The sequence below is a fragment of the Hypanus sabinus genome, chromosome 10, assembly GCF_030144855.1.
Source record: "Hypanus sabinus isolate sHypSab1 chromosome 10, sHypSab1.hap1, whole genome shotgun sequence".
Classification (NCBI taxonomy): domain Eukaryota; kingdom Metazoa; phylum Chordata; class Chondrichthyes; order Myliobatiformes; family Dasyatidae; genus Hypanus; species Hypanus sabinus.
The window spans coordinates 69,843,681-69,869,702 of NC_082715.1; the positions used below are offsets into that span (position 1 = coordinate 69,843,681).

A 26,022-nucleotide genomic window follows, 5' to 3' on the forward strand; every position below is an offset into this window, starting at 1 on the left:
CCCTATCTAAAAAAAGAGAAAAAAAAGAAAGAAAGAAGGAAGAAAGACTGCCTAGATATCGGAAGATCCTCACATGATCCATGGAATTCAAAATAGCTTTAATATATGTATTTGTTTCTTTCCCCAAATGACTAATAACTTTATCTTCGGAGCACCTATACATTTAATCCTATCTTTTGGAAGTAAGGGCGCCAAATTTTCAGGAATATCATATTTATTTCTTAAATTATAAGTAATTTTTTCAAGTGGAACGCAGCTAAAAATTTCATTATTCCAATGATCCACACTTAAGTATGAATCTGATTTCCAAGTAACTGCAATACCCTTTTTGGCTACTGCCAACGCAATTTTTATGAATTCTTTCTGATATTTGTTCAATTTAGGTTTTGGTTTTATCCCTTCAATATCACCTAGTAAAAATAATATTGGGTTATGTGGAAGTTGTATTCCAATAATTTGTTCCAATAAATCTCTTAAATTTATCCAAAAAGGTTGAATTTTGAAACAGGACCAAGTAGAGTGTACCAATTTCTTGATTACATCAAAAACATTGATCAGATAAACTTGGGTTTAATATATTTTTTTGCGATGTAATATATAATTGATGTAAAAAATTGTATTGTACTAAGCTAAGTCAGACATTTATTGCATTTGTCATACTGTCAAGACAGTCTTGACCAACTTGTTTCATCGATTTTAATATTCAAATCAGTTTCCCATTTTTGTCTTGACTTATGAATTCCTTGTTTAATTGTCTATTTTCAAACAAATTATACAGACAAGAAGTAATTTTAAAAATTTTGGTCCATCTGCCGACCTAAGAGTTTATTTAGTATCCCAACTGCATTCTGCTTCTACCACCACCCCTGGCAGGGCATTCCATGTCTTAAAAACTTACCCCTGGCATCTCCTCCTATACTTTTGTGGCTCTTTTAAACAAGGCCAGAATCATCAGAGAGATTAACGGAGTGCTTACAACAAAATAAAGGTAACAGATGTCTGTATAGGCAGGCCAGATGGGAACAAGGTAATAGCGATTACAAGAACTCTATCAGTTGATGATGCCCAGACGGTGAGTAGCAAGATGACAATCAGACATCTGGTTGACTAATTAAGTAAGATGACGAGGGACCAGAGGAGACATCGGGCAATCTAGAAAAAAGTTGTTCTCTGTGCACGAGGGAAAGATGACTTCGCAGTTTTAATGTACCCATCATCTACCTGCTCCTGCTGAATAGCTTTCAATTTGCAGCACGTGTTAGCAGTGCTCAAGTGCTGCTGTCAAAGTACTTCAGTATGTACGATTCAGCACCATCTAAAACGATAGTTATCATAGTGACATTGCAATACTGTTATGGCAGAGCACACATTTGGAATACAGCACAGAAAATGCATTTTTTTGCATCAATGTGCCCAAAAGGGACTTGGGAGTCCTCATGCAGGATTCTCAAAAGTTAATTTGCAGTTTGAGTTGGTGGTAATGAAGGCAAATGCAGTGTCAGTATTCTTTTTGAGAGGACTAGAATATAAAAACAAAGATGTAATGCTGAAGCTTTATGAGGCTTTGGTCAGATAGCACGTGGAGTGCATGAGCAATCTGGACTCCTTATCTAAGAAAGGACGTATTGGCGTTGGAGAGGTTCCAGAGGAGGTAAGCTAGAATGATACCAGGAATGAAAGAGCTGATGTATGAGGAGCATTTGATGGCTTTGGGCCTGTACTCCCTGGAGTTCAGAAGAACAGCACGTTGGGGGGGGGGGGGGGGGGGGGGGAGAATCTCATTGAAATCTATCAAATATCGAAAGGTCTAAATAGAGTGGCTGTGGAGAGGATGTTTCCCATTATGTGGGAATCAAGGACCAGAGTGCACAGTATCAGAACACAAGGATGTCCCTTTAAAACTGGGATGAGGAGGAATTTCTTTTCCACAGGTGGTTGTGGAGACTAACTCATTGGATATACTTAAAGTGGAGGCGGATAGGATTAGCAAGGGCATCAAAGGTTATGCGGAGGACACAGGAGAATGAGGTTTAGAGGGATAATAGATTGGCTCTCGTGAAATGACAGAACAGACCCTACAGGACAAATTGCTTAATTCTGCTTCTATGTCTTATGGTCTAAAACATTAGCACTGTACAATTCTAGTAGCCGAGAGCATATTACCCAAATTTGGATTGTGGCATGGAACAGAATGCTTTTATTGGAGTAATGTGGCCAAAAGCTTTTTGCTGCCAAGTTCCCAAAATAAAGCTAGGATTTCCTAAAAGACACGTCAATGTGTACTTCTGTAGCACCTGTAATATCTTCATATCATCCCAGGCATTACAGTTAATAAACGGCTTTGGAAGTGTTCGAACTGCTGTTGTATGTGTAACAATAGGCAAGATGTACATGGGTTCCACACAGCAATGAGGTAATGATCAGAGAATGTAATAACCTTCAAGAATCTCTGGATTCTCGAATGGTTCTGGAGAACTGAAAAATTGCAAATGTCACTCCACTCTTTAAGAAGGGAGGGAGACAGAAGAAAAGACATAATAGGCCACTTAGCCTAAATTCAGCAGTTAGGAAGACATTTGAGTCCATTTTTAAGGATGAGCTTTTGGGGTACTTGGAGGCACATGATAAAGTAAACATAGAAAACCTACAGCACAATACAGGCCCTTCAGTCCACAAAGCTGTGCCAAACATGTCCTTACCTTGAGGAATTACCTAGGGTTACCTATAGCCCTCAATTTTTCTGAGCTCCATGTACCTATCCAGGAGTCTCTTAAAAGACCCTTTTGTATCCACTTCCACCACGTCACCTGCAGCCTATTCCACGCACTCACCACTCTCTGCATAAAAAAACTTGCCCCTGACCTCCCCTGTACCTACTTCCAAGCACCTTAGAACTGTGCCCTCTTGTACTTGTCATTTCAGCTCTGGGAAAAAGCCTCTGACTATCCACACAGTCAATGCCTCTCATCATCTTATACACCTCCATCAGGTCACCTCTCATCCTCCATTGCTCCAAGGAGAAAAAGCACTCAACCCATTCTCATAAGGCATGCTCCACAATTCAGGCAACATCCTTGTAGATCTCCTCTGTGCCCTTTCTTTAGTTTCCACATCCTTCTTGCAGTGAGGCAACCAGAACTGAGCGCAGTACTCCAAGTAGGCCAAAGTCAGCATTTTCCCTTTAGGGGAAATCTTGTCTTACAAATCTGTTGGAATTTGTTGAGGAAATGACAGGCAGGATTGACAAAGAGTCAGTACATCTTGTTTTACTTGGATTTTCAGAAGATCTTTGACAGGTGCTATGAGGCTGCTTAATGAGATAAGAGCCCATGGTGTTTCGAGACAGATAATAGCATGGAAAGAAGATTGGCTGACTGGCAGGAGACAGAGTGGGAACAAAGGAAGCCTTTTCTGGTTGGCTGCTGGTGACTACTGGTGTTCCACATGAGTCAGTATTGGGATTGTTTCTTTTCACATTATATGTCAATAATTTGAATGACAAAATTGATGGCTTTGTGGCCAGGTTTACGGATGATTCGAAAATAGGTGGTGGGGCAGGTGTGTTGAGGAAGCAGGGAGTCTGCAGAAGGGAACTTTAGATCGGGAGAATTGGAAAAGAAATGACAGATGGAATACAATGTCAGGAAGTGTATGGTAATGCACATTGTTAGAAGGGATAAAGGCATAGGCTGTTTTCTAAACAGGAAAAAAGATTCAAAATTAAGAAGTACAAAGGGACTTGGGAGTCCTTTTGCAGGATTCCCTGCAGGTTAACTTGCAGGGTGAGTCAAAGATAAGGAAGGAAATTGGAACGTTAGCATTCATTTAGAGAGGACAAGAATACATGTAACGCTGAGGCTTTATAAAGTATTGGTCAGGCCACACCGAGTATTGTGAACAGTTTTGGGCCCTTAGCTAAGTTAAGATGTGCTGGTATTGGAGAGGATCCAAAGGACATTTATGAAGATGATTCTGGGAATAAAAGGGCTAAAGTCTGAGGAGACTTCAATGGCTCTGGGCCTGCACTCACTGGATTGTTGGAAGAATGGGGGGGGGGGGGTGCGGAGAAAGAGAGTCATATTGAAAGGCTAAGACATCCAATGTCTTATGGTCAAATGTACATTCATTATCTTGACCGAAGATAAATATCAGCTAACACAACAGAATAACTCCCACAGGCTTTTATGAGATTGTGTCACAAGACCTTCTAGTCTCACCTCAAAGGCCGGGGGTTTAGGTGGAAAGCTCAAGAAAACGAACATTGGTCAGAAGGATTTAAATAGTGTTCAAGTAATAAATGAGGGAACAGCTCTGGAATGGTTAATAGAACATAGAAAATAGAAAATAGAACAGTACAGCACAGGAACAGGCCCTATGGTCCATAATGTCATGCTGAACAAATTAAATTAGCAATCAAATGGCTAACTGAACTAATCACTTCTGCCTCCACAATGTCCATATCCTTCCATTTCCCTCATTTCCATGTGCCTCTCTAAATGTCTTTTAAAATTCTCTGATGTTTCTGTCTCTACCATCATCCCAGGCAGCACATTCCACACACCCATCACTGTGTAAAAAAAAACTTGTCTCTCACATCGCCTTTGAAATTACCCTCTCTCAGCTTAAATATATGACCTCTGGTATTAGATATTTCAACCCCGGGAAAAATACAGCCTTTCTACTCTACTTATGCCTTTCATAATCTTATAAATCTCTAACAGATCTCTCCTCAGCTTAACCACTCCAGAGAAAACAATCCAAGTTATTCCAACCTCTCGTGTTAGCACATGCCCTCTGATCCAGGCAGCATTCTGGTAAAACTCTTCTGCTCCCTCTCCAAAGCCTCCACATTATTCCTATCACGGGGCAACCAAAACTGTTTGCAATTCTTCTGATGCAGCCTAACTATAGTTTTATAAACTGCAATATAACTTCCTGACTTTTGAACTCTATGTCATGATTAATAAAAGCAAGCATGTCATATGTCTTCTTAATGACCCTCTCAGCCTGTGTAGCCACTTTCAGGGAAATACGAACTTGGACCCCAAGATCGCTCTGCTCATCAACACTTGCCCTTAACAACATACTTACCGTCTTTTTACATTTGGTTGACCAAAGTGCAGCACTTCACATTTTTCTGGATTATTTTGTTTGCTGAATCACTGCAGAAGGCATTTTGCAATTTTTGGGAAATGTCAGGATTGAAAGGAACATGAGATGATTAAAACCAAAACATTTGTATCTGGTGTCACTTCATAATCAGATCAAGAATGTATAGTAGCTGTGACTTCAATACTATTTCTGTAAAAACATTCAATTCAACTTGCAATTCTTTTGCATCACTCCTTTCACAGATACAATGGGAACATTTACGTCAACAATTTAGATGAAGGCATTGAGAATAACATCAGCAAATTTGCTGATGATACTAAGCTGGGTGGCAGTGTGACATGTCATGAGGATGTTAGGAGAATTCAGGGTGACTTGGATAGGCTGGGTGAGTGGGCAGATACTTGGCAGATGACGCTTAATGTGAATAAGTGTGAGGTTATCCACTTTGGGAGTAAGAACAGGAAGGCAGATTATTATCTGAACGGTGTAGAGTTAGGTAAGGGAGAAATACAAAGAGATCTAGGAGTCCTTGTTCATCAGTCACTGAAGGTGAATGAGCAAGTGCAGCAGGCAGTGAAGAAGGCTAATGGAATGTTGGTCTTTATTACAAAGGGAATTGAGTAGAAGAGCAAGGAAACCCTCTTGCATTTGTACAGAGCCCTGGTGAGACCACACCTGGAGTATTGTGTACAGTTTTGGTCTCCAGGGTCAAGGAAGGACATCCTGGCTGTAGAGGAAGTGCAGCGTAGATTCACGAGGTTAATTCCTGGGATGTCTGGACTGTCTTACGCAGAGAGGTTAGAGAGACTGGGCTTGTACACGCTGGAATTAAGGAGATTGAGAGGGGATCTGATTGAAACAAGATTATTAAGGGATTGGACAAGATAGAGGCAGGAAATATGTTCCAGATGTTGGGAGAGTCCAGTACCAGAGGGCATGTTTTAAGAATAAGGGGTAGGTCATTTAGGACAGAGTTAAGGAAAAACTTCTTCTCCCAGAGAGTTGTGGGAGTCTGGAATGCACTGCCTCGGAAGGTAGTGGAGGCCAATTCTCTGGATGCTTTCAAGAAGGAGCTAGAAAGGTATCTTATGGATAGGGGAATCAAGGGATATGGGGACAAGGCAGGAAACGGGTATTGATAGTAGATGATCAGCCATGATCTCAAAATGGCGGTGCAGGCTCGAAGGCTCCAACTGTCTACTTCTGCACCTATTGTCTATTTAGATAGGATCATGGAATGTAAGAAGACTGAAGATTTATGGGCTGTGTAGGAGAAAAGGATCATGGAGTAGGATTATATAGGTTGACACACCATTATGGGCTGAAAGGCCTATACTATGCTGTACTGTTCAGTTCAATGTTACAGGATAGAAATAGGACCTATAGTCATCAAATCTACACTGAACATTGTGCACTTATTTACGTTAATCCCATTGAATTCTCCCGAGATTCTTGCCAACTCTACACAGATTCTACCACTCTCCTACACACCAGGAGCCAATTAACCTATCAACACCCCATCTTTGAGATGTGGGAGGAAACCGGAGCAGCTGGCAGCTACCAATGTGGTCTGAGAAGAAGTGCTAACTCTACATGGTTAACCCCAGAGATCAAAACAAATCCAGGCTGCTTCTCTGGATTGCAGCATCACTTCAGATTTCACACTACTTTCTGGGAGAAGGATTTGAACCTATCCATCTCTGTCTGACTCTGCCACTGCTGATGGGAACAGCAGGCAATGTACACATAAAAACTATAAAGCCATCTCTCCGTTGTGCTACCAGTGAAACATCAGTAATTATTGTCTTCACTTGCCCAGTTCTTGGAGACCATAGAAGTAATGGAAACTGAAACAGCCACAGCAACATCCTTATCACAACATCATGATTACATTTTAGAAATCTTAATGACTTCCAGGAAGCTTTGCTATCACAAAAAAAAATTGCTTAATTTAAATTCACTAATGTCAAAACCATGAATGTGAGCTGAATGGAACTGAATGTGAACTCATGCAAGCAGGCTTTTTCCACTGAAGTTGTGTGAAACTAGAATGAGAGGTCATGGTTTAGAGTAGAAGATGAAATGTTTAAGGGAACATGAGGGGGAACCTCTTCACTTAGAGGTTGGTGCAAGTATATAATGAGTTGCCAGTGGAAGAGAAGGATGCGGGTTGGATTTCAACATTTAAGTGAACTTTGGATTGGTATATGGATGGGAGGGGTGTGAAGTTCTATAGTCCAGATGCAGGTCATTGGGACTAGACAGATTAATAGTTCATCATGCATTAGATGGGCAGAAGGGCGTGTTACCGTGCTGAGGTGCCCTGTGATGATGAATGGGTAGCAAAAGAAGTTTGGACTTTGCAAGTTATATTCTGTGAAGCCTAGACCTAAAGCACATAGCACAAGTCTTTCAGAAAATTAGGATTTCTTTTGAATACAAATTTAAAAAAAAATTATCACTTACTCAGAAGGCATGCTTGTCATGACAAGTGTTCTTCTTGTCTAGGAAAAAACAAAGAAAATATTATCAAATTTAATCACATTGAACAAAAAAGATTTGCAAGAAGTGGAAGTGCAGATGATGGTTGGAAGTTTCATACATTAACAGTTATCAATATAGCATACACTGTTACATATTCCAAGCATTTACCTTAAGGGTACCTTCTCATATCTGACATCATTCTACCCAAATTACCTTCACAGCTCTCTTGATGAAGGAGTCACTGGGCTGATGACTAAGTCTATAGATGACAGAAAAAAATGGCAGTGTTGTGGGCAGTGAGGAAGGTTGCCAAAGGATACAGCAAGATTTAGATCGGCTGGGCACACGGGCAATTAAAATGGCAAATGAAATTTGATCCAGATAAGTGTGAGGTGTTGCATTCTGGGAGGTTAAATGTTAGAGAAAAGTAGACAGTAAATGACAGGACCCCAAGGGGCAATGATGTACAAAGGGTACTTGGGGTCCAGGTCCATACAAGTAGAGAGGGTGTAAGGGAAACATAAGGTATTCTTGCCTTCATTGGTTAAGGCAGTGAGCATAAAATTTCTTAAGTCACTATGCAGTTGTATTAAAATTTGGTTAGGGAATACTTGGAGGATAGATGTACAGTTTTAACAAAACATAAGCTATTTTTGCATAAAGGGGGCTGTGATTGGTTCCAAGCAGGCTAGAGAAGCAACCATGAGTTCAAAGCTCAAACTTGAATGAAAGCATCAGTGGCTGTGCAAACATGACCAACTAAGCCATATCAAAGACTTTGGGGGGCTGGGGGAGGAGTACCAGATTGTTGTCCCCATCATTTCCTATAGAAGTCACTGGTGAGAGAGGATGAAGTAAACCATCAGGTGCTGGGTATCACCTCTGGTTTGCTGTCAGGGTGGTGTGCACACCAGGGTCTACCACATTTTGCTGTCATTTTCCCCATCCAGACTCTCCATTCTAGTACTCTGCTATAATTTTACCAACACTTCTAAAACCAACTTTTCTGTATGTTCAAAGTGAAATTTATTATCAGACTACATTAATGTCACCAGGTACAACCCCGAGATTCTTTTTCTGTGGGTATATTTAGAAAATCTATAGAATAGTAACTGTAAACAAACTGTACAAATGCAGATACAAGTCAATAGCAATAAATAACAAGATAAAGGGTCCTTAAAGTGAAATCAGCAGCTGTGGGAACATCAGAAATAGAATGAGTATAGTTATCCCATTTTGTTCAAGGGCCTGATGGCTGAGGGTAGTAACTGTTTTTGAACCTGGTGGTGCAAGTCCTGAGGCACTTTTACCTTCTACTGATGGCAGCCCTGAGAAAAGATCATGGCCTGCGTGATGAGGATCTTTGATGATAGATGCTGCTTTTCTGCAGTAATATTTCATGTAGATATGCTCAATGGTTGGGAAGGCTTCACCTGTGATGTACTTAGTATATCTACTACCTTATGGAGGATTTTCCAAAAGACATTGGTGTTCCCATACCGGACCATAATGTAGCCAGTCAGTACAGTTTCCACCATACATTTATAGAAATTTGCCAAGGTTTTTGATGACATGCTGAATCTCTGCAGAATCCTTGGGAAGGAGAGATGCTGTTGTCCTTTCTTGGCATTTATATTTATATGATGGGTCCAGGATAGGTCCTCTGAGATAATTTAAAGTTTCTTGTTCCCTATGCTGTGCTTTATTTTCCTTCTTCCTTCATTCCACCCAATCATCTTGCTCTATGCTCTTTAGCTAAACAGCCACAGGGAGCAATCAATTGCTCTGCTGTTCTGTTTGCTTCAGTATTCTATAAAAATCTTCTATAAAATAAAAATTGTGCATTAAGACTTGCAGAAATTTGTCTATTCCTTTGATGAAAAGGCATTTCTAAACAATGAACAGAATATACTATTTAACTCTAGGCTCATATTTTTATGACAAATGATCCACTTGTTTTCAACTTAGGGCTTACAACAAGAATTTCTCATTGGAAGCAAGAACTCACTTTCGCTATGTGTAGTCTTTAAGTCAGTCTTAGAGTACTACAGCACAGAACAGACCCATTGACCCCATTTAGTCCAGGCCGAACTATTGATCTTCCTAGTCCAAATGACCTGCAACCAGACTATAGCCCTCCATACAACTTCCATCCAGGTACCAATGCAAATTTTTTTTAAATATTGAAATTGAACTTGAATCCATCACTTCAGCTGGCAGGTCATTCCATGCTCTCACTATCTTCTGAATGAAGAATTTCCCTCTCATGTTTCTCGTAAACATTTTACCTTTCACCCTTAACCCATAACCTCTCATTCTAGTCTCATCCAACCTCATTGGAGAAAGCCTGCTTGCATTTACCCCTCATAATTTTGTATACCTCTATCAAGTCTCCCCCCATTCTCCTACACTCCAGGGAACAAAGTTCTAACCTATTCAACCTTTCCCTATAACTTAGGTCCACCAGCCCTGGAAACAACCTTGAAAATTTTCTCTGCATTCTTACAATCTTATTGATATCTCTCCTGTAGGTAGGTGACCAGAACTGGACACAATACTTCAATATCAACCTCAGCAGCAACTTATACAACTTTAACATAAAATCCCAACACTTGTACTCAATTCTTTTCATTGATTCTATCTATTGTGTTTCTTTGTACTTCCTGTGAAAACCTGCAAGAAAATTAAGGAAAGAATAGTATATGGTGACAAATATGTATTTTAATAATACATTTACCTTGAACTTTGATCTCCACCTGGAGTAAGTGCTGATATTAAAGCCCTAAAAACATAGCAATGCACGAGACACTTGATTGCACAGGCCAAAGCTGATAAACATCATCATTTGCATTTTCAAAGCTGCCAGTTATAAAACATAGAACACTACAGCATTGTACAGGATCTTGGCCTACTTCAAGATCAATCTAGCCCTGCCCTCCATTTCTCTATCATCCAAGTACCTAGATAAGAATTCCTTAAACACCCTTAATGTATTTGAGGGGAATAATGGTTGTATATGGTAACATACATGTATGTTGATAATAAATTTACTTTGACTTTGAAAACAAGCTTTGCCTCAGAATTTCCATCAGGCCGGTTAAAAAATATTTTATTTTCATGAGAAGATATTCACCAAAAATATCGTGCTGCAGGTTTGTCTTTGGTTAATAATATTGGAAATAAGAAGTCAAATCTTTGGACCATTAAGCACAAGAGAAATTTAGATCATTAAATGACCTTGTGTGAATGGGCTTCAAACCCAATTGGAATATTCAATTCACAGCTTCAGTGAGCTGAGCTATGGTCCTTGACGTACGGCGTGTGTAATGATGCCATAGCAGAAATCCTTCAGGCCATACAAATCAGATCCAAATTTAGGATCACATCTTTTAAACATAGGTCACTGCTCCAAAGTCAAAAATTATACATAAAGCCAAACAATCAATGTGCAAAAGATGCACACTCACATCTACTGTAAGTCATGACCAGAATCAACTCCTGTCTCAGCAAGAAACTGGATCTGCTGCAATCTGCCAACAGCCAAAACAGGTCTACAGCGGATACATTCTCAACGACTTCCCACGTAGCCTCGGAACACCTGGACACAGCAAGTCTTTTGTCAGTTTGTTGCTTAACAATTTAAGCTTGACCGTTTCCTGATCGCTCAGGGCATCAAAGGATATGGCAAGAAGACAGGTGTATGGGATTGAGTGAGATCTGGGATCAGCCATGATGGTGGAGCAGACTCGATAGGCTGAATGGCCTAATTCTTCTCCCATATCTTATGGTCTAAGCTTGGCGTTCAACACCATCACACTCCTCATTATTTTCCAAGCCTCTAAACTCGGGTCTCTGTACCTCTTTCTGCAACAAAATCCTCAGGTTCTTTCTCATCACAGGATCACAGTCAGTGCAGGTGGTTTCCTCCTCATTGACAATCAGCACAGGCACACTTCAAAGATGTGTGTTTAGCCCACTGCTCCACTCATGACTGTATGGCTTGGCACAGCACAAACCCCACTACAACTTCACTGGTGACACCACAGTTGTTGGGAGAATCTCAGAGGGCATAGAGGAGATATTTAGGAATAAGACAGACCAAAGAATTGATTGTGGACTTCAGGAAGAGGAAGTTAGAACACACACCAGTCCTCATGTGATGGAAAGGGCTAGCAGCTTCAAGTTCCTGGCCATCGACATTCCTGAGGACCTGTTTTGGGCCAAACACACTGATGCAATTACGAAGGTGGCATGCCAGCAGCTACACTTCATGAGGAGTTTGAGGAGATTTGATACTTCACCAAAGGCATTTGCAAATTTCTATACCAGGTGGTGATGCAACCAGCCAGAACATTCTCCTCCAAAATTCTGTTGAAATTCTATAGAAATTTGGAGGAGAGTATTCTGACAAGTTGTATCACCGCCTCGTATGGAGGCGTCAATGTACAGGATTGCAAGAGGCTGCAGACAGTTGTAGACTCAGCCAGCTTTCTGACGGCCATTAAGAATATCTTCAAAAGTATTGCCTCAAGAATGTGGCATCATCATTCAGTTGGTTTATTGTCATTTGACCGTATTTACAGGACCTATTAAAAGTATTCACTCCTCTTGGAATTTTTCATATTTTATTGTTTTACAACATTGAATTACAGTAGATTTAATTTGGCTTTTCTGACACCAATCAACAGAAAGAGACTCTTTCATGTCAAAGTGAAAACAGATCTCTACAAAGTGATTTAATTTAATGTTTTACAAAACTGCTCAAGCACTGTCAGATTGCATGGGGATCATAACAGACCAGCCCTTTTCAAGTCCAACAAAAAATTCTCGGTTGGATTGATGTCTGGACTCTGGCCACTCCAGGACATTAACTTTGTTGTTTTTAAGCCATTCCTGTTTAACTTTGGCTTTATGCTTGGGGTCATTGTCTTGCTGGAAAACAAATCTTCTCCCAAGTCACAGTTCTCTTGCAGATTGCCTCAGGTTTCTTTCCAGGATTTCCTTGTATTTTGCTGCATTCATTTTGCGCTCTACTGCCACAAGTCTTCCACCATGCTTCACGGTAGGGGTGGTGGGTTTTTGATGTACAGTGTTTAGCTTACACCAACATAGCATTTAGATGGATGGCCAAAAAGTTCAATTTTGATTTCATCAGACCACAGAACCTTCTTCCAGCTGACTTGAGTCTCCCACATGCCTTCTGGCAAACTCTAGCCAAGATTTCATGTGAGTGTTTATTGCCCCAATAGTGGTATTCTCTTTGCCACTCTCCCATAAAGTTGTGACTGGTGAAGTGCCCAAGCAACAATTGTTTTATGTGCAGTCTGTCCCATCTCAGCCACTGAAGCTCATAACTCCTCCCGAGTTGTCATAGGCCTCTTGGTGGCTTCCCTCATTAGTCTCCTTCTTGCATGGTCACTCAGTTTTTGAGGATGGCCAACTCTAGGCAGGTTTACAGCTATGCCATATTCTTTCTATGTCTTGATGATTGACTTAACTCTACTCCAAAGGATATTCAGTAACTTGGAAATTTTCTTGTATCCATCCCCTGACTTGTGCTTTTCAAAAACCTTTCTGGAGTTGCTTGGAGTGTTCTTTTGTCTTCATGGGGTAGATTTTGCCTGGATACTGACTCACCAGCAGTTGGACCTCCCAGGTATGGGTGTATTTTTACTGCAATCAATTGAAACACCTTGACTGCACACAGGTCTCCAAAGATATATCTCCATTTAAGAAGTTATGCGACTTCTAAAACCAATCTGCTGCACCAGTGATGATTTGGTGTGTCCTATTAAAACGGGAGGTGAATACTTATGCAATCAATTATTTTGTATTATATTTTTTTGATTAAGTGTACAATGTCCTGTGTATGTTACTCAAAATGGCCTCTTTGGTTTGTTACAAGTAGGAATGCTTCTTTGTCGGATAAGAGTTTCTCTCGCTGTTGTTTCACTTTAGAATGGCTGATATGGTAATTGTATTCATTTGTTAATCAATGGGAAATGTTATTGTGTCTTGTGATACTGGGAACTTGGGGGAGGGGTTTTTCGCGGGATTTTGGTGGGAGGAGGAGGCCGACGAAGATGCCGAGGAAGGTGGACGTGTGCTGGACTGCTCGTAAGACCACCGGGGTGGTCCCAGGTGCGACGGACGGATGGGTCAATTGGTTCGTTGATTGAGCTCCAACGAGTGCACTAAACAGACTGAACTTTGATAAGTTGGCGCCTTTTGTTTTTTTTCCTTGTATATACATATAGTATTGCCTACTTCGCATTTAATTTTAGTAAACTCTTTAAACTGTATGTCATAACGGTATTTGTTGTGGGTTTGATACTGTTGGCGGGCGCGAGGCATAAAACTCAATTCTCACAGCACCTGCGTGTACGGGAGATGGGTTGGAGAGTGGCTGGATCTCCTTTTTCCCCTAGACATATACCAGCCTGTTGGGTAAGGGTTACATTTGTGGGGGCTTGTCCGGGATTGGATTGTCAGGGGCTGTGGAATCGCACAGGCAGCAGAGCGGAGATGGACAGAGATAAGATTTTTTGTTGGTGCCAGTATGAAGATGTCCCAGTACAGTACGCATGCGTAGTGAGCGGAGTGGATTTTCGAGTTTCGGGAGACGCGATAGTGAGGGGTTTAAGTTCGGTGAAGGGTATTGGGCAGGTAGAATTGGTGTGGTAAAGAGGTAGAGTCTAGCTGGGTGTTGGTTCGTGGTGCTGCCCTCCTGGTGGGGACTAACTCCCCAGTTGTGCGACGGCTCCTGGGAGCATGTAAGGAGAAAGGGGGGGGGAAGACTTTCTGGAGACCCTCTCGGTGCATCCAGTGTTTTGAGCAGTGTTCGCAGAAGGGGTTGCCTCCCAAGGGCTGGACCCGGAGTGTAAACGAGGGACGGTGTGGTGTACGCAGGTGAGGCCCAAGGTGATCCGACCCGGGGAGGTAGCCCTAGTGATGGGGACCCCCAGATTCCCAGGAGTGCCGACGGGAGAAGCCCTGTTAGTAGACGCCCCAGACGATCTTGAAGGGGAGACACGATTTCCGGCGGGGTCGCTGGTGAGGCCCGAAGTGCAGAGACCAGGGGTGGTACATGCAAGGCGTATAGCTATAAGTGTCAGGAACACCACGACAAGAGAAATCACCTTTAAGAGGGGAATGCCGCTGGCACATCTATTCCCGGTGACGGTAATGTCTAGCGCACCAGTGAGGACCCCTTACGGGGAGGGATCGGATCATCGAAGGGAGCTGACCGCTGAAGCATTTAACTTCGGGGATTCCCCTGTGTCGCCGGAGTGGAAACGCCGGCTAGTGGAGAAGATGCTGAAGATGGAAACTGTTTTTTCTCGGGGCGAGTTTGATGTTGGCTGTGCCAAAAGCACTCGCCACACCATCCGGGTGACGGAGGACACCCCGTTCCGAGAGAGATCCCGGCGGCTGGCTCCGGCAGATGTTGAGGACGTGTGACAGCACTTGTGCAAGTTGAAGGAGGCCGGAATCATAGCTGAGTCTCGAAGTCCTTATGCGTCCCCAATAGTGGTGGCACGGAAGAAGAATGGGCGAGTGCACATGTATGTTGTCTACAGGACGTTGAATTGGCGAACTGTCCCTGATCAATATACTGTCCCAAGAGTCGAGGATGTGTTGGCCTGCCTGAGCGGTGCGAAGTGGTTCAGTGTGCTGGATTTAAGAAGTGGGTATTACCAGATCCCGATGAGTGTGGCCGATAAAGAGAAGACCGCTTTTATCTGCCCGCTGGGGTTCTTTCAGTTCGAACGAATGCCTCAAGGCATATCCGGAGCCCCAGCCACCTTCCAGAGGCTCATGGAGAGAACTGTGGGGGATATGAATCTGTTGAAGGTACTGGTGTACCTGGACGATTTGATAGTGTTTGGATCGACTTTGGAGGAACATGAGGAGAGGCTGTTGAAGGTGTTGGGCCGGCTTAATGAAGAAGGGTTGAAGCTTTCCCTGGACAAATGCCAGTTCTGCAAGTCGTCGGTTAACTACATTGGCCATATCATTTCGCGTGAGGGAGTGGCTACTGATCCAACCAAGATAGAGGCCGTGACCACCTGGCCGAGAACCCAGAAAGTGGGTGCTCTGCGCTCATTTTTGGGGTTCTGTGGGTATTACTGGCAATTTGTGAAAGGAAAGTGTGTCACCCGTTGACTCAGCTGTTGTGTGGCTATCCCCCGGTGGGGAAGAAGAGGACGGGGAACCAGAGGCAGGACGCTGGAGGATACTGGAACCCGGCGGAACCTTTTGGCTCGAGATGGGATGATCAATGTGAAGAGGCGTTCCGATCTTTGAAAAGGGCGCTGACCCAGGCCCCGGTGTTGGCTTTTGCCGATCCCCAGAAGCCATATGTGCTGCACACGGATGCCAGCCGAGAGGGTCTCGGGGCTGTTCTGTACCAGGAGCATGGCAAAGCATTGAGACCAGTAGCCTTTGTCAGCCGAAGCTTGTCGCCATCTGAGAGAAACTATCCCACTCACAAGTTGGAGTTCCTGGCACTGAAGTGGGCGGTGGTGGACAAGCTGGGCGATTACCTGTACGGAGCCAAGTTTGAGGTGAGAACGGATAACAATCCTCTCACTTATATTTTGACTTCGGCGAAGCTGGATGCCACAGGACATCGGTGGCTGGCGGCCTTGTCGGTATATGATTTCAGCCTGAGGTACCGCCCCGGAAGCAAGAATGTCGATGCGGATGCATTGTCTCGTCGGGAGCCGGGGGAGGAGGAGAGGGACAAGGAATGGGAGAGTGTCCCTGCCCCTGGAGTGAAAGTGATGTGTCAGTTTGCTATCACCGTGAAGGCCGAGGGAAGAGGGAGACTGGAACGAGCCGTGGACCATTTGGGGGTTCTTGACGACGCCATACCCCTAGTTTACTGTGACCTGACCGCACTGGGGACTAAACAGTTGCCGGAACTGAGTCCGGGGGAAGTGGCAACTGCTCAGCAAAATGACCCGGGCATTGGCACAGTGTGGAGAGCGGTCGAGAAGGGGGATTGGGCGTTGGCTGAGAAGGCGAAACACCCATGCATGCCTCTGTTGTTGAAGGAGTGGTCTCGGTTGAAGTTAAAGAACAAAATCTTGTACCGGGTAACGACGCCTCCGGACCCACTCTGCCGTTGGCAACTGGTCCTGCCGGAGGAGTATCGCCAGGCTGTACTCCAGGCCTTACATGATGATTCTGGACACTTGGGGGTGGAAAAGACATATGGATTATTCAAAGACCGGTTCTACTGGCTCCGGATGAGGGGGGACGTCGAAGAATACTGTAGGGGATGCCGTCGTTGCATCCAGAGGAAGACCCTGCCAGCATTGGCGGCTCCACTGTCGCACTTGCAGAGTGCGGGACCTCTGGACCTGGTATGTATGGATTTCCTGTCGATTGAGCCTGACACCAGCAACACCGCGGATGTCTTAGTCATCACCGATCATTACACTCGCTATGCTCAGGCATTTCCCACCAAGGATCAGAAGGCGACAACAGTGGCAAAGGTGTTATGGGAGAAGTACTTTGTGCATTACGGCCTTCCCAGGCGAATCCATAGTGATGCTTGGGGTTGAGAAATCCAGGACTACCCCTTACCACCCACAGGGAGATCCTCAGCCAGAGAGGTTCAACAGGACCCTGTTGGACATGCTCGGGACGCTGGAGATTGGGCAGAAAAGCAGGTGGAGTCGTCATATTGGACAATTGGTTCACTGTTACAATTGTACTCGCAATGATGCTACAGGGTATTCGCCCTATTATCTGATGTTCGGGTGGGAAGCGAGGTTGCCCATTGATGTGTGTTTTGGAGATGGAGTGGGTGAATTTCCCGGGAAGTCCCATCTAAAGTACGTGTCCGACATGAAGAGGGAGTTACAGCGGGCGTACGAGTTGGCCGAGGCGGCGGCTACCAAACAAAATCAGAGGAATAAGATGGGGTATGATCGAAAGGTGAAGTTTATACAATTATTACCGGGCGACCGGGTCCTTTTACGGAATTTGGGACTCCCTGGTAAGCACAAGTTGGCAGATCGATGGGCGGCCAGCCCCTATGTAATAGAGAGCCAGATGCCGAACCTGCCAGGTTACCGGGTGAAACCTGAGGATGGAAAAGGGCCTATCAAGGTACTCCATAGGAATCACCTGCTGCCACTGGGTCAAGCGGTGCAGGTGGATAAGGAGCCCGTGTGGGAGGTTACGCCTAGTACAAGGGCTCTGCGAGGGCGCGGAGAACGGGAAGAGCCCGCTGCTGAAGAGCGGGGATGGGTCCCTCACCCGGGAATAGCTACCGATTCAGAGGAGGACGACTCAGATGAGTGGGCCCTGTTCCCATTCGCTGGTGCTCTAGTACCAGGAGAGGAGGCTCCTGGCCCTTCCCATACTGAATTGGGTGAGAGGAGGGAAGGTCTTGAGGGTCAGATGGAGAGGCAGCCTACATTGGTGGGAGAGAGGGTGGAACCCAAGCTTGAGCCGGAGAGATCTCAGGTGAGGGAGGACCCCTGTGAGGAAGGGGGTGCGGGTCTGTCAGGTAAACCTGGGGTGTCCGAGACAGTGGGTTCGCAGGTGACGAGGGAGCCCAGTGGGGCAGAAGGGGTATGGAGATCTCAGAGGATTAGGTGCCCCCCGGAGCGGTTGACATATGTGGTACCGGGAGAACCGAGTGTGATTTCTACTGCTCTGGGTAGTTATGTCACTGCTTTCTGCACCTGGGTTGGGTTTTGTGTGTTGCAAGAAGCTTTGGGGAACTCTAGTAATGCCATGAGGGCATGACATTTGCTGGTGGGGAGAGAACATACAATGTCCTGTGTATGTTACTCAAAATGGCCTCTTTGGTTTGTTACAAGTAGGAATGTTTCTTTGTCGGATAAGTGTTTCTCTTGCTGTTGTTTCACTTTAGAATGGCTGAAATGGTAATTGTATTCATTTGTTAATCAATGGGGAATGTTATTGTGTCTTGTGATGCTGGGAACTTGGGGGAGGGGTTTTCGCGGGTTTTTGGTGGGAGGAGGCGGCCGAGGAAGACGCCGAGAAAGGTGGACGTGTGCTGGACTGCTCGTAGGACCACCGGGGTGGTCCCAGGTGCGACGGACGGATGGGTCGTTTGGTTCGTTGATTGAGCTCCAATGAGTGCACTAAACAGACTGAACTTTGATAAGTTGGCGCCTTTTGTTTTTTTTCCTTGTGTATATATATATATATATATATATATATATATATATATTGTATTGCCTACTACTCTTTTAATTTTAGTAAACTCTTTAAAGTCATAACGGTATTTGTTATGGGTTTGATACTGTTGGCGGGCGCGAGGCATAAAACTCGATTCTCACAGCACCTGCATGTACGGGAGGTGGGTTGGAGAGTGGCTGGATCTCCTTTCTCCCCTAGACATCTACCAGCCTGTTGGGTAAGGGTTACATAAGTTAGATCACTTTGTAAAGATCTGTTTTCACTTTGACACAAGAGTCTTTTTTCTGTTGACGTGTCAAAAAGCCAAATTCAATCTACTGCAATTAGATGTTATAAAACAATAAAACCTGAAAACTTCTGGTGGGGTGGGATGGCAAGTGTTTTTTTATATATAAGGACTGTATATACAAGTAAATGAAGCAACATTTCTCCAGAACACGGTGCATCCAGATAACATATCACACACAGCACACAGAATGAGATATTAGCACAAATAAATTAATAAAATATAATTCATAATACATGCAGTGTGCGGTACAGGTAAACAGTATAATAAACAACTCACTGTCCTAGTGACAAGAGCTCAGTGATGACAGGGTATTCAGTAGTCTCACAGCCTGAGGGAAGAAGCTGTTCCCCAGTCTGGCAATCCTAGTCCTGATGCTTCTGTCCTTCTTCCTGATGGTAGTGGGTTGGGTGGCAGGGATCCTTAAGAATGCTCCTGGTAAACAGGTGCCAAGGTAGCATGGCATGACAATATTACAGCTCAGGGCATTCTTGAGTTCAATTCCAGCATCCTTCTGTAAACAGTCTCTGAACCTCAAAGGGGGTTCATGAAAATGATTCCAGGATTGATTCGCCTGTCATATGAAAAGCGTTTGATGGCTCTGGGCCTGTACTCGTTGGAATTCAGAAGAATGAGAATTGATCTCTTCGAATCCTATCAAATGGTGAAAGGCCTTGATAGAATGGAAGTGGAGAAGATGCTTCCTCTGGTGGGAGCGTCTAAGACCAGAGGACACAGCTTCAGAATAGAGCAGTGGTCCCCAAGTGCAGGCCATGGATTGGTACTGCGCCGCAAAGCATGTGCACCAGGGCACGAGGAAACAATATGACTTGGCGATATGAAATGCTGTGAGTCAGCTGCACCTTTCCTCATTCCCTGCCACGCCTACTGTTGAACTTGAACCACCTAAACGCAGTGATACCCTTGCGCCAGGGATCATTGGTTGGCCTTGGGTAACCAGCGGCCTCACGCGGCCGGCAAGAAATGCTGTTGCTACTGGCCTGGAGTGCGCAAACAACCTAATTCGGGCTCAGGGTTTTGTAGGTAGCAGAGCAGCAACCTTGCTGTGATCTACTGAAAGTCATCCCTCAAGCCAAACTTTTGTCAGCCAATAGATCCTACCTACCAATTGGGGGGGGGGGGGGGGGGCACGCACCCTGTCGCACTCCTCGCTTGGTCAGTTGCTCTCTCTGGACTGCGACCGCCGTGGCTCCGGTATGGGGACCTCTGGCCCTTACCTTGTCCTCTCACTGTGTGTTGCAATGACTTTATACGTTCATACAAGGAAAATATGCCCTATGTGTTTAATATCTAAACGTTTCTTAAAATGTTAAGATGCATTGACTTATAAGTGAATTATAATTGACTTATTACTATGTTCATGCGAGGAAAATATGCACTGTATGTTTAATTATAAATTTGTTAAACCCTTTTAGAAACAAAATTGTGTGTATTAGCCATTTATAAGTGACTTTTAGTTGACATCACCTGTATTACAGTCGTGATTAACACCCACGCATCTCCCCTCAGCCCCCCTACCCCCATTGACAAGAATATTGTCAATATTAAATCGGTCCACGGTACAAAAAAAAGTTGGTGACCGCTGGAATAGAGGGGGGTTCTTTTAGAACAGATGTTGAGAAATAATTTCTTTAGCCAGAGAGTGGTGAATCTGTGGGTTATTGGCCAAAGGCAGCTGTGGACGCCAAGTCTTTTTGCATACTTAAGGCAGAGGTTGACAGATCCTTGCTTGGTCAGGGCATGAAAAGATAGGGACTAAGAGGAAAATTGGATCAGCCATAATGAAATGGCGGAGCAGACTCGATGGGCCAAAGAGCCTAATTCTGCTCCTATGTCTTCCAGTCTTCCGCATGGAATGCACGGATTTTCCTTGGGTACCTTGGTTTCCCCCACAGTCCAAAGGCTTAGCAGATACGTTAATTGGTCATCATCAATTGTCCCATGAATAGTGTTAACTGTTGCTAGGGCAGTGTGTTTCGAAGGGCGAAAAGAACCCGAATCTGAGGTCTACTTGCACTCACAGAATTTCAAATATTTTGAAGATTCTTTGTGAAAATCAGGGAATTTCTTTGCAACTTCTGGTCAAAAATCTATTCTACAACCAACGGTAAACCCCTGATTCAATGTTGAGCTTTTGTTCTGTCATTGCAAATTAGTTTTCCTGCTTTTCATACTAAAACAGTACCTCCAAAGTCTGTATCATCAACTGAGAAGTATTTTTGCACGTTGAAAGGAGGCTGGAAAAATTCAAATTATTGGACCTCGGTATCTGCCAGTACACTGCTGAGGAAGCATTGCATTGTCAAAGGTGCCATCTTGTGGAAGAGATGCCAAATCCAGGCTCCGTTTGAGCACAAAAACATCTGCAGATGCTAGAAATCCAAAGCAACACACACAAATGCTGTAGGAAACTCAGCAGTTCAGGTAGCATCAATGGAAATAAGTAAACAGTCGATGCTTCAGGCCGAAGTTCTTCTTCAGGAGTGACAATGAAGCAAAGCCAAATCTAGGCTCATTTTGTCTTATAATACAGTAAAATATTCTATAATTTGCATTGATTATGCTAAATAAAGCAAAGGGGTGTCACAGTAGCACAGCTGTTAGTGTATTACTATTACAGCATAAGCGACCCTGATTCAATTCCCACTGCTGTCTCTAAGTATGTATGTTATCCCCATGACTTCGTGGCTTTCCTCCATGTGCTCACGTCTCCTCCTACGTTCCAAAGACATATCAGTTTGTAGGCTAATTGATCACGTATGTAATGGAGCAGCACAGGTTCATTGCGCTGGAAGAGCCTGATAATGTGCTGTACCTTTAAGTACAATAATTATGTAAAATAAAACTGAATGGAAATTTGCACATCTTTAATCTGAGTCTCTTGAGGCTAGTTAACTCTGATTTAAAACAGGGCTTCGAACATGAATGGTCAATACTTCATGCCTAATCAGTCCTTGTATATCTCAAGCTGCATCTGATTAGCTGGTGAAAGAACTTCCAAGACTCACATTTGAGTCAATTCCATGGAAAAGCAACAGTATTTATGCAAAAAGTTACAAGCACAAGTTCCCAGAGTTTGAGCCCATATAGACCATAGAACACTGCAGCACAGAAAAAATGCCATCCGGCCCTTCTAGTCTGTGCCGAAACTTCATTCCGCAAGTCCCATTGATCTGCCCCCAGTCCATAACCCTCCAGACCTCTGCCATCCATGTATCTATCCAATTTATTCTAAAAACTTGAGTCCGCCCGCATTTACCACGTCAGATGGCAGCTTGTTCCACACTCCCACCACTCTGATTTAATTTCCCCCTAAACCTTTTCCCTTTTCACCCTAAAGCCATGTCCTCTCGCATTTACTCTGTCTATACCACACACACAAACACACTGTATATATAATTTATTTTAAAATTTATTTTAGAAAGAGTTGGTCTGTGCACACGACTCCAAGTAATATGGCAACAAAAGGTGGATATCTGAAATTTAACAACTACTTACAGGTTTACTAATCCCTTGTGTAAAGCCTCAAAAATCAAGTGCTAAGAGCAAGACAGTCACGAGTATATCAGACATCTACAATTTGAACTTTCTGCCTACCACCAGGACATTTATACATATTCTAAAGTATTATAATCTACCAGGTGCGACAGTAATGTAGCAGTTAGCGCCACGCGACTGCAGTTCAGGATGCTGAAGTTTGAACTGCAATTCCAGCATCCTCAGTAAAAGTTTGCACATCCTTCCCATGGAAATGAGGGCTTCCTCCAGGTGTTCTGGTTTCCCCCAGTTCAAAGATGCACAGGTTTGTGATTGGTCTTTGTAAATTGTCCTGTAATTAGGCTAGGGTTAAACAAGTGGGTTGCTTGGTGGTGTGGCTCATCGGGCTGGAAGCGCCTGTTCTGCGCTGTATCTCTTAAAATAGTGCGCTATAACCAGTGCCTACAATTGTTTTGCTGTAACACTGCAGGCTTGCTGATTATTTAAACCTCATCATTAACTGGAATGGTCTTATCAGTCTAATTCTTAAGCAGTTATGACACATTCTGCAAGAGACTGTTAAAAACCTTACAGCAAATGTAAAAACAGGGAGTAGTATTGGCCAGAAAGAACTAGTCTACAAATCACTGAATTTGAATGAATCAAGGACAGTGGAAGCAGCCAGACCAATTGTCTTTGTTCTTGCCACGAGGCTGAAAGAATGGAGGCTGCCATTTTGTGAAGTTGCTCTATATCCTCCGTTTTGTGAATTGGTTTTGCTCGGCAGAATCAGTGATTTAAAGATAATGATGCTCCATGTAATCTACCTGACGAGATCATTTCCAAATAAGTTATTTATGAGATGTTCTTTTATATGATATAATATGCAGGTTTGAGAGTGGTGGGGAATGTGTCTGCCCTGAGTGATTTGAGCTGGTTGTTGATCTGATTTAGAACTGAATCACAAATTCGCAGTTGTCATTTGCGGAAGAGAGCAATAAATGGATGCTGTCTTGGACCAGAGCTATTAAGTTGAAATAGGTCAGGTGATCCACAGCCAACAAGACGGAAATGTGATATTTGAACTGGTGAGGACAGAGTATAAAATCAGAGGCTTTAAATGCAAAGTAGTGACAACTCTAAGGAGACCAACCATCGCAGACGTGGAGTACTCCAAGGACACATGGAGATTGAATTGGAACCATGAGAAACACATGGCCAGAGTAGAGTTTTTTTTCCTGGTAATGTCTTTTCTATTCTTTGACCATCAAGGAAATTCCACAGGAGTACACACTGGTATTTGATTGTTCAGATTCACACGCTTGCAAACAGAGCCAAAAAAGGTACCTGTCAGTAAATACAGATTCTCTCTGTGCCTACCTGATCATTATACTAAAGGTTAATCCTTGTAATAGTAGTTATTCGCCATGGTCAAGAAACCGTATTTCTAAATCAACGTGAACATATAATTATGACCAGATGATAAAACTGACAGTTGTGTGTAACTTAGCTGTTGTATTTTTTATATGGTGATATTATCTAGTCTCAACATAAGAACACTTTATTGACTGTTGACTTGGGGCCAAAATCATTCTACATAGAAGCAGGTCTGATGTGATCGGCAGTTCTGGAGTGAGACCCTGAGGACTGAATTGGAAGTCCAGAAGCTGAGGCCCAGAGCCCCAGGTCTGCAAATCTGCTGGGGTAGTCAAACACCCAGTGTCTGCAGATGGAGTTCAATGGAGCCTGGTGGCCAAAGAAGATGACAAATCGTAAGGTTAGAGAAAGGGTGGGAAGGAAGGAAAGAAGGGGATTGTTTTGTTGCTTATTGTGTTCTATGCTGTTCTGCCAAACATTGTGGGTATGCTATTTTGGCACCAGATTGTGTGATGACACTTGCAGGCTGCCCCCAGCACACCTTTGACTCTGCATTCCACTGTATGTTTCAATGTACTTGTGATAAATAAACTTGAATCATATTTTTCTCCATAAGAATGGACACGGTCCTCCTCAGGTACATGGATTACTGCACAGGATCCAATTCAAATCTCAAACAGAACCACAACACCAACATAAAAAGTACTGCCCACAACATAAGGTGGTAAATCAGTACCCACACACAAAATGCTGGTGGAACACAGCAGGCCAGGCAGCATCTATAGGAAGAAGCACTGTGGACGTTTCGGGCTGAGACCCTTCATCGGACTAACTGAAAGAAAAGATAGTAAGAGATTTGAGATAGTAAAAGATAGTAAGAGATTTGAAAGTAGGAGGGGGAGGGGGAAATACGAAATGATAGAAGACAGGAGGGGGTGGGGTGAAGCTAAGAGCTGGGAAGGTGATTGACAAAAGGGATACAGAGCTGGAGAAGGGAAAGGATCATGGGATGGGAGGCCCAGGGAGAAAGAAAGGGAGAGAGGAGCACCAGAAGGAGATAGAGAGCAGACAAGGAGTGATTGTGAGAGGAGCAGAGAGAGGAAAAAAATGGGGGGGAAATAAAGAAGGGATGGGGTAAGAAGAGGAGGAGGGCATTAACAGAAGTTAGAGAAATCAATGTTCATGCCATCAGGTTGGTGGTTACCCTGACGGAATATCAAGTGTTGTTCCTCCAATCTGAGCGTGGCTTCATCTTGATAGTAGAGGAGGCCATAGATAGACATATCAGAATGGGAATGGGGTGGAATTAAAATGTGTGGCCACTGGGAGATCATGCTTTCTCTGGCGGACAGAGTGTAGGTGTTCAGCGAAACAGTCTCCCAGTCTGCATCGGGTCTCACCAATATATAAAAGGCCACACCAGGAGCAGCAGACACAGTATACCACACCAGCCGACTCACAGGTGAAATGTCGCCTCACCCGGAAGGACTGTCTGGGGCCCTGAATGGTGGTGAGGGAGGAGGTGTAAGGGCAGGTGTAGCACTTGTTCCACCTGCAAGGATAAGTGCCAGGAGGGAGATCGGTGGGAAAGAATGGGGGGGGGGGGAACAAATGGACAAGGGAGTCATATACAGAGCAATCCCTGCGGAAAGCGGGGGGGGGGGGGGGGAGGGAAAGATGCGCTTGGTAGTGGGATCCATTGGAGGTGGCAGAAGTTACGGAGAATTATACATTGGACCCATAGTCTGGTGGGGTGGTAGGTGAGGACAAGGGGAACTCTATCCCAAGTGGGGTGAGAGCAGATCATGCATTTTAATTCCACATCCCATTCCCATTCTGATATGTCTATCCATGGCCCCCTCTACTATAAAGATGAAGCCACACTCAGGTTGGAGGAATAACACCTGATATTCCATCAGGGTAACCACCAACCTGATGGCCTGAACATTGATTTCTCTAACTTCTGTAAATGTCCCTCCTCCCCTTCTTACCCCATCTCTGATTTATCTCTCCTCCCTTTTTTCCTCTCTCTGCCCCTCTTACAATCACTCCTTACCTGCTCTAACTCCCTGTGGTGC

At 43.9% G+C, this 26,022-nt stretch overlaps 1 protein-coding gene across 1 annotated transcript in view; it reads right to left on the reverse strand.

Moving 5' to 3' along the window:
• mcph1 (microcephalin 1) overlaps positions 1-26,022 on the reverse strand; it is a 288,336-nt gene that overhangs the window by 201,889 nt on the left and 60,425 nt on the right. The window contains exon 10 of the mRNA XM_059983454.1: positions 7,579-7,616. Coding sequence (XP_059839437.1) covers positions 7,579-7,616 — 38 coding nt within the window. The remainder of the gene's footprint in view (positions 1-7,578; positions 7,617-26,022) is intronic.